Raw genomic sequence first — 11,602 nt, 5'->3', positions numbered from 1 at the left:
TGAGAGGCAGACGAAAACCAGAACTGACTCCAGGGCTAACCCGCCCTCACCTACACGGAGTGATGGAAATTAATGAGGCCTTGAATTGGCGGCGTCAGCGAAAACAGCGGTCACCACGCGCTAGAGAGAGTGAGGGCCAAAGAGTGTAGAGAGACTGAAAAGAGAATAAGGGCGGGACCTTAGAGTGTCAACGCATTTCAGCGAAAATACCAGGCTAATAAAAATCACAGTGCATTATTTCCTACTTAACATTCGTGTTGGCACCATTCACCGAGGCTTACACAAAACATAAACTGCATAATGACTTGGGCGGTGTTAAACCCAAGGTTGGAAAGAAAGGGAGATTCCGGCCGTCTTTGTATCCCCGCAGCGCGGGGTAGGAGTGTGTATACGCTCGGGGGGAAAACCTTCCCTTGACATTAAGTACAATACCACAACGGAAGCTAACCCAGACCTTGGGTTACATACAGAGCATAACTGTGAAACTGTGAGGGATAAATGTTAACTTTAAAAACCTTAACCGTTTCTTGGTGCGTCGGTGAAAGTCGGAGGGAATATCGCCCCTCCCTCCAGGTTGTGTACCCAGACAGAGAGGCGCCTTCGAGACAATTTATAACATTTGATTGTTTTACTTGTGGGTTTTATGGAAGGAGGGTGACAACGGAATATGCACACAAGAACACACACTGACACACACTGACACACACACGGACGCAGATACATACGGACAAACCCTGACACAGCAAAAATCGGAAGAAACCCCGCCTTGTGGGCAGGGTCCGAGTGAAGGGATTTTTGGGCATAAAAAGAGGATCCTGAACATTGAAACCTCAGTTCGACCGGGGGGGTCGACTCAGGAGCGAGCTGCGGCCAACGGGTCGGCTCGACTCGTCCGCAGTTCATCGGAAACTCAGCTGAGTTCGATCGGCTCACCGGAGCCGGCCATCGGGGGCTCGACTCATTGGAGCAGCTCCCCATCTCATCTGCAGGCGGGCAAGACCCGCTTGACAGCTCAACTCGCCCCTGCGTGGGTCAGCCTCTGCCGACACGGAGGTCTCTGCTGCCGCCGGGGTGGTGAGGGTCGCTGTTTGGCGACAAGGCTGCGTGCACACCATGCATCGCCAGCCGAGTGCGCACCCGGGTCAACACTCAACCACCGTGCACGCTGCGAGCGAGCTGTGGCGCCATCTACCGACCGTATCCTGACCTGCAGCAGCGTATCGACGACATCCGAATCCGTTCAACACGGTGACCGCCGAATCGACTGATACGTATGACGCGCACCGCCCCCTCACCACACGACAAGCAGGCGTCTGTTTGACACGAAGTTCGACTCCGAACACTGACTATTCAAAACAATTCATGTCACTCAAACATACACGGGTCCTTAAACCAGAAGCCAACACTCAAGTCTATCGGGCATCAGTGGCTGTGAAGGCGTCACGACGAGACCGAGTGTTCATACATGTGTCGTTATAAGCATATCCATAGTTGTCCTCTTTACTATTTAGTGGGCTGTACTCTTAATCGCATAAATATTCAACAGATCCATCAATACGAATTTACTTTTGACACCTTCTCCCGTAGAGCCACGCTCTTGTGGGGAAGGGTGTGTCCCACCAGATCCTCATCAGGCGATCTGGTCCACAATTAATTAAAACTTGGTATCAGGGGAGGTCTTCAGGAGAAAGGAGCACCCCATCGCATGCCCTTACTCCAAGCCATTATGTAGTCAGATAATCTGCCGATGTATCTGTTGAGATTTGTGCCTTTGAGAATAATAACTGTTTTAATTGTTTTTCTTATCATCGTATAATCTTTAAAGTACCTTTCGTTCGTAATCGCCGCACGTTCTCACGTACTCTACAGAATAATCACCTGTTCTGTGACCCAGTGTGCTAACAACGTGATAAGGGTTGCATATGATCTATGATCAATAACGATTGCGATACTGCGGGAATAATTCAAGTATAATCATTCATTATAAGTTACGTTTTTTGTTTAGTATAGCATTTCCATGTTCTAATAACTCTCTCTTTCACTAATAACCATCGCTTCATGCGGGGACCATGTGTTATCAAAGTGAAATTGTACAGTCATTGATGATACTGTCTCATTGATGATACTGTTAAACTGACTAACCTCTATGGGGAGGATACTTTTCTTAAAACCAGAAAATTGGAGAAGCTTCGCATTAAGCGGATGAAATTGATATCTTCACTGGCGTTCCTCAAAAGGTGCAGAGATTCAAAGGTAATACCAAACGCAGTTAAAATAACACATCACATAAAGTCTTCTAAAGCTAACCAAATACTACACAAAGCTAGCAAATTATTATTAATAGAGACAATACAGCACAATAGGAGTGAATTATCTTCTTTGGTTCTTTCGGTAAAGTCACGTAGAATGAGAATAAAATAATAAATTGATAAAATAAAATAACACAATAATATTCTCACGACGTTTCGGCCACAACACAAGCGGCCTTCATCAGGTGAAGGGAGCGAGACTGTCTGGTAGGACAGCGCTGGAGTGAGAGAGCCACGTTCAGATCACGGCTTTTAAGCTGTGTGAGAGGAACAAAGAGCCTTGACGAAGGAATTAGCATAAAATTTAGCATTGAAAAGGCTGAATGATTAGCTTGTGACTGGTCACAGAAATAGCTATGTTAAAAGTCAAAGCATACACATCCGCAGAGGCACCCATTGTTAAAAGGAATTAGCATAGAATTTAGCATTGAAATAGCTAAATTAAGGCATTCGCTTGTAACTGCTACAGAAATAGTTACGTTGAAGTCAGAGCATACACATTCACCGAGGCACTTAGTACAAATCAAAACAGGAGAATTTAGCATTGAAATAACTAGGCGAATTTAGCATTGAAATAACTGGGTGATTTGCTAGTGACTGGTCACAGAAATGACTACAAATCTGAGCTATTCACAGTACTATATAGTGAACCAATAAAAACTAAAATATAAATTACCTTCATGTTATCAATAAACTCTATATTCTCCAATCAGCTAAGCTACCAACCATAAGTCGTTATATATCACAATGCTATATGGCGAATAAATGGGTGGATTCTTACCCTCAAATTTCCGTACCACGGATAGCTACGGGCCCCGTTCAGACGGACGAGTTCGTCCATGGTCGGAACAGAGGAGGGGGAGAGAGACAGCTGCGAAGCCCTAGTATACTCCATGTTGTAAACCATACCATTAACCGTGGTGTGAGAGGTATTAAGAGGCAATGCTGGCGAAAGAGCTGCGGTCTGAAGGTCATCGTAAAATTACAATTAATTAAGAACAGAAATGATTTAACACATCTTTCCAGTGGTTACTGAGCCTGAATCCATCTTCTCGGTTGAAATTGTCTCTGTGCTTGTATATGTGAATGGCCTCATGAACGAATCTCTCATGGTAGCCAGTTGGTTTGCAAAGAACCTCCGTCTTGGAGAAGTCAATGTCATGTGAGCCCACTGAATTGTAACAGTGATCTGCCACGGCAGAGGAGTTCGTCTTACCGTGTTTCAAGTCTGCTTTATGTTCGCGGATGCGATCCGAGATATGTCTTTTGGTTTCTCCAATGTAGCTACTACCACAGAGGCACTTTAGTTTGTAAACGCCCGGGTACTGTATGTCTGGAAGAGCATCTTTTACAGATGGAAGTAAATCACGGATTTTGTGTACTGTGTTGAATCGGACCTGGATCTTGTGTTTATTCAGGATTTTGGAGATCTTTTTAGTGACCCCTGCAATGTAGGGTAAGGTGATGGTTTTGAGTGGCTCCACAAGAGGATCCTTCTTCATGACTGGAGTGATGGCTTTGCGGATTGTGTAGTCGGAGTAGCCATTAGCCCTGAGAGCCTGGTGTACGTGTTTGAGTTCACTGGTAATGTGTTCCTGGTCGGAAATGCATTGGGCTCTATGGTATAGAGTCTTGATGAGGCAGTTCTTCTGGGATGGATGGTGGTGGGAATCCGGTTTCAAGTAAGCATCTGTATGGGTAGCTTTCCTGTAGACAGAGTGGCTCATTGAACCATCATGTCTCCTTTTAATTAAGACATCCAGAAAGGGTAGTTTGCCATCTTTTTCGACCTCCATGGTAAATCTGATGGGCAAACGGGATAGGTTTTTTTTATTATCTCTAAAAGTCTTTAAGTTGAAGGTTTGTAAGTAGAGTAGTGCCTGTACAAACTCGGGTGAACGTTTCCCCGCAGCGGCATCGCTGCATCTGACTGGCGGCCACGATGAGCTGGGGCTACCTCACGCAGCTGCTGGAGGAGGTTCATCGGCACTCCACCTTCCTGAGCAAGCTGTGGATCACCACCTTCCTCATCTTTCGCATCATTCTCACGACGGTCGCCGGCGAGTCCATCTACTACGACGAGCAGGGCAGCTTCTCGTGCAACACGGAGCAGCCCGGCTGCGAGAACGTCTGCTACGACAGCTTCGCCCCACTCTCCCAAGTCCGCTTCTGGGTGTTCCAGATCATCGCGGTCGCCACGCCCACCATCATGTACCTCGGCTTCGCCGTGCATCTCATCACCAGGTGCGGAGGTACCCGGAGGGAGTTTTCACAGCGGGGGAGCTACGGTGGAAATTTGAATGGCTGCCCGCAGTTGGAAATGTTTTAATTTGTTTTTTAATTAGGCTGCGCCGTCGATTTGGTCACGAGTTTGAACGGTGAAAGGGCCGGCAAGGTTTCCCCTTGACTTAGGAACGGAGTTCCGTTCCCGAGCCCCCTGTCAGTATGTCCGAACGGCTAGTTCAGTTCAGGAGGGCGAATGTGCGCTGTGTTTAAACACGCATATGGTCAGCGTCGTAAAATATATTCTGCGGTTCAACAGCAAAAAGGGAAGCATTGTTAAACTCTTCAACAATAAGAAATATAATACATTTGCATGCGATATTATAATTGCATAGTGTATCTATATGTATAAAAGGGAAATTTGTGAATGTGTTCAAAATGTTTAGCGTACTTCCTGACATTTAACAAACTTGAGATTTGCCATGTGGGTACTTTCCATACTGTGCACCATGCAAACATTATAAAAATAGACTTGTTTTTTTTTGGGGGGGGTGGGGGGGGAATGATGATGAAGTGTGGCGAGAATCGATATCTGGTGAGCTTTTGTGGTATCAATTAAACGGGAATAGGCCGATTCTAAAGAAATCTACAAACTTCAATTCCTTTGCGCGATCTAAAGAATCGAATCTTGGCGCACGAGCGTACGTTTTTTTTCCGCTGCGCTAATTTTTATGAATGAGGTAATGATCATCGTTTTTTTTTCATTTGTATATGTTATGTTTTTAAGTTTTGAGAAGTTTTTCAATATATTTTCCCCCGGGCAACGCCGGGTGCTTCCCGCTAGTAGTAAATAAAGCGTAAAATAAAGGAAGGTAAATATTTTCACTTACCTCGAGTCCCGATGCTGGCTTGCTTGTAGCGCACAGACATCTACACCAACAACCGCCGTTTGCCACTAAGCGGTGGTGACGTCACCACGGTGCTTGTGCCAGGCTACGTGCACGGTAAGGCCACGCACACACAGACACACGCGAACGCACACGGGGCCACACGCGCACAAAGACAAAAATCCCCCATGTAGCCTTCACAGGCTGTCGGGATAAGCGCTGCTCGTGAGCGGCGCCTCAAAGCACACGAGGGGGGTCTATGGCCAAAGCCACGCCGGGCTGCATTTTTCTCCCCAGTTGGCAAAGTTTTTACAAATCGCATCAGCTACTCATTCGAGGCTGAGTCGACCTAGGGTAGGCCCAGGACCGATTCAGATCATTGCCACCGGCACGGACACTTTAAGTGGTCTCTCAGAGGCGACGATCAGAAGTGAAAGTGGAATCCCGGACAGCCTCGTAGCTGTCGCTGTTCGTCGTAATGTCGCGTTTCATAGCGAGTGCATATTTCCATTTGCTCGCGACGTTTCACACTGAGGGGTGAAACTTAAACGCCGCCGCTCTCTGTCGTGGTAGGATCGAGTACAAGCGAGACGAACAAACCAAGCGAGCCAAGCGAGCCGGCGGCCCCGACCGCGTGGTTGAATGCACGGAGAAAGAGGAGGAGAAGGTGGAGGAGGTGGAGGGTGAAGAAGATGGCAAGGGGAAGCAGCACAACGAGCGGTGGTGGATCAAGACGGACGGCCTGATGGTGGCCTACACCCTCCAGCTGCTGGCCCGCACGCTGGCCGAGGTTGGCTTCCTGGTGGGGCAGTACCTGATGTATGGCTTGGAGGTGGCCCCGCGCTTCAAGTGCGTCCGTGACCCCTGCCCGAATAGCGTCGACTGCTTTGTGTCGCGCCCCACAGAGAAGACCGTCTTCCTTTTGGTCATGTACGCAGTCGCCAGTCTCAGCCTCCTGCTCGAACTGTCCGAGATTGCCTACCTGGGGCTGGGCACCATCCACGACTCGCTGAGCGGGAGGCACCGGCTACGGAGCAGGTGGGGGGCCTCGCTGGCGCGGTTGGCCACGGTCGGGGGGGGGGGGGTGCGGAAGAAGTTCGGCACGCGTGCGACCGACTGTGTCGGAGGTTGTCGGCTTCGGTGTTGGATCGCGAGAAACTAAAGCGTCGTCTCGTCAAAGCCGTCAACTTGTAGTAGCGGCGTTGCGTCACGTAAACGAAACGTGCCGGGTCGCTACCGGCTCGACACTCGCCGGCTGCGTGTCAGAGAGTGACCCCCAACTACGCCGACGATTCGAGTTTCCGTGACGTTTCGCCGATGATGACAACAGCAAAAAACATCATGGGACCTCCCTTGCCAGTAACAAAATATAAGAATTGGTTTTACCCTTTCTAGTAATAAAACAGCTGTGTGAACGTGATAACACCAAACGTAAACCTCTTGCAAGGAATCATCTCACTGCATTGGCCACGCACACGGTACTTGTAATGAACATGCAAACAGAAAAAAACATGCTCTGGTAGTCTACGAGATGATGATGCATTGTCTTTGAAACTGATTGTTCCACACCAGAGACAGCTTTCTTTAGAGCCTCGTGTGTCTCACCCCGAGCTGTCAATGTCTTCGTAGTGGCATTGTCCTCTCATCTAACACTGTTTGAGACTAGGCTCTAAACAAAGCTGTCTCTTATTCTTGGTTCTTTCGGTAAAGTCACGTGGAAGGGAAATAATAACGGTTCCGTCAGCTTCCCAACCGCTACATATAGATGTTGTGTATAGTTTATAGTGTAGTGTATAATGTAGTGTATGTGTTGATAGCTATATATATAGATGTTGTGTATAGTTTATAGTGTAGTGTATAATGTAGTGTATGTGTTGATAGCTATGTATATAGATGTGTGTAGTTTATAGTGTAGTATGTAGTGTATGTGTTGATAGCTATGTATATAGATGTTGTGTGTAGTGTATAGTGTAGTGTATAATGTAGTGTATGTGTTGATAGCTATGTATATATATGTTGTGTGTATTGTATAGTGTAGTGTATAATGTAGTGTATGTGTTTATAGCTATGCATATAGATGTTGTGTATAGTTTATAGTGTAGTGTATAATGTAGTGTATGTGTTGATAGCTATGTATATAGATGTTGTGTATAGTTTATAGTGTAGTGTATAATGTAGTGTATGTGTTGATAGCTATATATGTTGTGTGTAGTGTATAGTGTATGTGTTGATAGCTATGTATATAGATGTTGTGTGTGTAGTGTATACTGTATAGTGTAGTGTATGTGTTGATAGCTATGTATATAGCTGTTGTGGGTAGTTTATAGTGTAGTGTACAATGTAGTGTATGTGTTTATAGCTATGTATATAGATGTTGTGTTTGTAGTGTATAGTGTAGTGTATGTGTTGATAGCTATGTATATAGATGTTGTGTTTGTAATGTATAGTGTAGTGTATGTGTTGATAGCGATGTATATAGATGTGTGTAGTTTATAGTGTAGTGTATGTGTTGATAGCTATGTATATAGATGTTTGTAGTTTATAGTGTATAGTGTAGTGTATGTGTTGATAACTATGTATAGATGTTGTGTGTAGTCTATAGTGTAGTGTATGTGTTGATAGCTATGTATATAGATGTGTGTAGTGTATAGTGTAGTGTATGTGTTGATAGCTATGTATATAGATGTTGTGTATAGTTTATAGTGTAGTGTATAATGTAGTGTATGTGTTGATAGCTATATATATAGATGTTGTGTGTAGTGTATAGTGTAGTGTACGTGTTGATAGCTATGTATATAGATGTGTGTGTAGTGTAGTGTATGTGTTGATAGCTATGTATATAGCTGTTGTGTGTGTAGTGTATACTGTATAGTGTAGTGTATGTGTTGATAGCTATGTATATAGATGTTGTGTGTAGTTTATAGTGTAGTGTACAATGTAGTGTATGTGTTGATAGCTATGTATATAGATGTTGTGTTTGTAGTGTATAGTGTAGTGTATGTGTTGATAGCTATGTATATAGATTTTGATTTAAAGCTTTCGTGACTGCAGTAATTCATATTCTTAGCTCTTTCGGTAAAGTCACGTTGAAGGGAAACAATAAAATAATACAATATATATATAAAACAATAAAAATTCTCATGACGTTTCGACCATAACACAAACGGTCATCATCAGGTGTGTCGGTTCGCATTAATTAATTTATTTTTTTGTAGTGTTTTTATTTATTTAAAAAAAACGTTAGCGCCACGCGCAGCGATTTGGCAGTTTATTTAGAAGGACGAGTCCATCTATGTTCTGAAAAGAGGAGGGGGGAGACGAAAAATTAATGTATGCTGTCTGAAAGCCACTGTAAGCGTGAACAATCAATTAAGACCTGAAATGGTTAATCAAATCTTTCCAATGATTGCTAAGCCAGAATCCATCTTCTCGGTTGGAATTGTCTCTGTGCTTGTATATGTGGATAGCCTCATGAACGAATCTCTCATGGTAGCCAGATGGCTTACAAAGAACCTCTGTCTTGGAAAAGTCAATGTCATGTGAGCCTACTGAATTATAACAATGATCTGCCACGGCCGAGGTGTTAGTCCTACCATGTTTAAGGTCTGCTTTGTGTTCACGGATGCGGTCCGAACCATGGCGTTTGGTTTCTCCAATGTAACTACTACCACAGAGGCAACTTAGTTTGTAGACACCAGGGTACTGTATGTCCGGAATCACATCTTTTACAGACGGAACCAGATCAGGGATTTTATGTAATGTGTTGAAACGGACCTGGATCTTGTGTTTATTCAAGATTTTAGAGATCTTTTTTGTGATCTCCGCAATGTAGGGTAAAGTGATGGTTTTGAAAGGCTCCTCAAGAGGGTCCTTCATGGTTTGAGTGATAGCTTTGCGGATTGTATAGTCGGAGTAACCATTAGCCTTAAGAGCTTGGTGTACGTGCTTGAGTTCACTGCCTATGTGTTCCTGGTCGGATATGCATTGGGCTCTATGGTGCAGAGTCTTGATGAGAGAATTCTTCTGTGATGGATGGTGGTGGGAATCCGGTTTTATTGTTTTATATATTTTTTATTATTTTATTGTTTCCCTTCAACGTGACTTTACCGAAAGAGCTAAGAATATGTATGTAGATGTTGTGTGCACTATACACTGTACTATACACTACACTATACACTGCACTATACACTGCACTATACACTACATTACAATACACTGCACTATACACTGCACTATACACTGCACTATCCACTGCACTATCCACTGCACTATACACTACACTATACACTGCACTATACACTACACTATACACTGCACTATTCACTACACTATACACTATACACTGCACTATACACTGCGCTATACACTACACTATACACTACACTATACACTACACTATACACTACAGTACACTATAAACTACACTATACACTACTATCCACTGCACTATACACTACACTATGCACTGCACTATACACTACACTATACACTACACTATACACTACACTGTACACTACACTACACACTACAGTACACTATACACTACACTATACACTACTATCCACTGCACTATACACTACACTATGCACTGCACTATACACTACACTATACACTACACTGTACACTACACTACACACTACAGTACACTATACACTACACTATACACTACTATCCACTGCACTATACACTACACTATGCACTGCACTATACACTACACTATACTATACACTGCACTATACACTACACTATACACTGCACTATACACTACTATACACTACGCTATACACTACACTATACACTACACTATACACTACTATACACTACACTATACACTGCACTTTATACTACTATACATTACACTATACACTGCACTTTATACTACACTATACACTGCACTATACATGCGATATAACCAAAAAAACCTCTATCATGGAGAGTGTATATATATTTTTTTGTTAATGAAAATACTCTTCTTGAAATTCGACTCGTTTCTAGGGTCGCAGATGCCGTCGAGCCGGAATCGACGACGGGTCCCAGAGCGATGTCACCGTCAGAATTGTGGCAGCTCCTTGACGAGGTGCAGCAACTTCAGACGGAGCTGGGAGTGACGTCGAGGCCCCACCAGGAGCCCCCCGAGCAAGACGCTGGCGACGCCTCCCGCAAGTCTTGGGTTTAGCGTGCTAGTATTACTCTCGGGCGTCGTTATCGCTCAATCGCTTTTTGCCATCCCACGTTCCATTTACTCGGCCCCCCCAATGCGCCGCCGCCATTTGGATCGTCTCGACTTTGAAGGTCTTCTTGACATTCTTCCGTCGAGATTCAATCGGAGGCGACCGTCTGCGCTTTTACGATTCAAGCGGCAGAGCGCGGGCACCCCGCTAACCCGCTCGCGACGGCACGGGGGGCACGCCGGCACCCAGCCTCGTGGCTCGGGGGATTCGGCGCTGGGTTTGTAACCCAGAGCGTTGAGAGTTCAAATCTCCTTAGAACGCGTTTTGTGTGGCATTGTGGCTTTCGCATTCGGCCAACGTATAAATGCACGAGTCGGGGGGGGGGGGGGGGGAATGTTTGCGTGAGTTTTTAATCAATATGGAGGTGTGTTTTGATTAAAGCAACCCAAATATTTTTGTTACTTTAGCTTACTTCTTAATTTGCGTGAGTTTCTGTTTTCGTTGTTTTATTAAACTTCCTCGTTCATCGGTGGATAAGAGGGCCTGAGTTTAGCGGGCACGTCGTTATTATACCGTAACAGCCTGCTCCGATTTATATTTTGTCAAACCAAAAGGCGTTTAAGATGCTGGCTATGCGGTTTGTGAACAGCTGTGGCCAAATCTGAACGGCAGGTGACACAGTGTTGTATGTATTGTTTTTCTGAAAAATATTCAATAATTTGGGAAATGTAAATTATTATTGTGTATTTCATGTTAATTGATGCTAATTGAGTAAGTTTAATGTGATCAATCGCACACACCCACTAAACACACGCACACCCCCACTAAACACAGACACGTAGGTAAAATAAAATAAATGAAAACTAAATTAAATCACGACGTTTTGGAGGCAACACAAGCTTCCGTTTTCAGATGGAAACCGTCAGCAATATTGCTTTGATACCAGGCTACAGTCTACATTAGTGGTTTATTATTTTATTTTATGATAGACAACAACCGCCATTGGTCACTA

The 11,602-nt window shown here is 44.5% G+C and overlaps 1 protein-coding gene across 1 annotated transcript; it reads left to right on the top strand.

Annotated features, from left to right (window-relative positions):
• Window positions 1-4,225: 4,225 nt before the first annotated feature.
• Window positions 4,226-10,969, top strand: LOC142911191 (gap junction gamma-1 protein-like). Its single transcript, XM_076060292.1, has 3 exons — window positions 4,226-4,553; window positions 5,993-6,457; window positions 10,415-10,969. The coding sequence occupies exons 1-3, from the start codon at window positions 4,252-4,254 to the stop codon at window positions 10,593-10,595; spliced, it is 948 nt and encodes a 315-aa protein (XP_075916407.1). The 5' UTR covers window positions 4,226-4,251; the 3' UTR covers window positions 10,596-10,969.
• The last annotated feature ends 633 nt before the right edge of the window (window positions 10,970-11,602 follow it).

Source organism: Petromyzon marinus, unplaced genomic scaffold (assembly GCF_048934315.1).
Source record: "Petromyzon marinus isolate PM22_M1 ecotype Great Lakes invasive population unplaced genomic scaffold, UKy_Petmar_22M1.pri1.0 PM_G_Scaffold_17, whole genome shotgun sequence".
Classification (NCBI taxonomy): Eukaryota; Metazoa; Chordata; class Hyperoartia; order Petromyzontiformes; family Petromyzontidae; genus Petromyzon; species Petromyzon marinus.
The sequence above is the reverse complement of the archived record's forward strand: the minus strand, read 5'-3'. Positions and strand labels throughout refer to the sequence as shown.

Bases quoted from the DNA above. Each gene is read 5' to 3' on its own strand.
- LOC142911191 (XM_076060292.1), top strand. From the start codon at position 4,252: ATGAGCTGGGGCTACCTCACGCAGCTGCTGGAGGAGGTTCATCGGCAC. The intron at 4,554-5,992 runs GTGCGGAGGTAC...CTGTCGTGGTAG, and splicing joins GCCGTGCATCTCATCACCAG to GATCGAGTACAAGCGAGACG. The intron at 6,458-10,414 runs GTGGGGGGCCTC...ACTCGTTTCTAG, and splicing joins AGGCACCGGCTACGGAGCAG to GGTCGCAGATGCCGTCGAGC.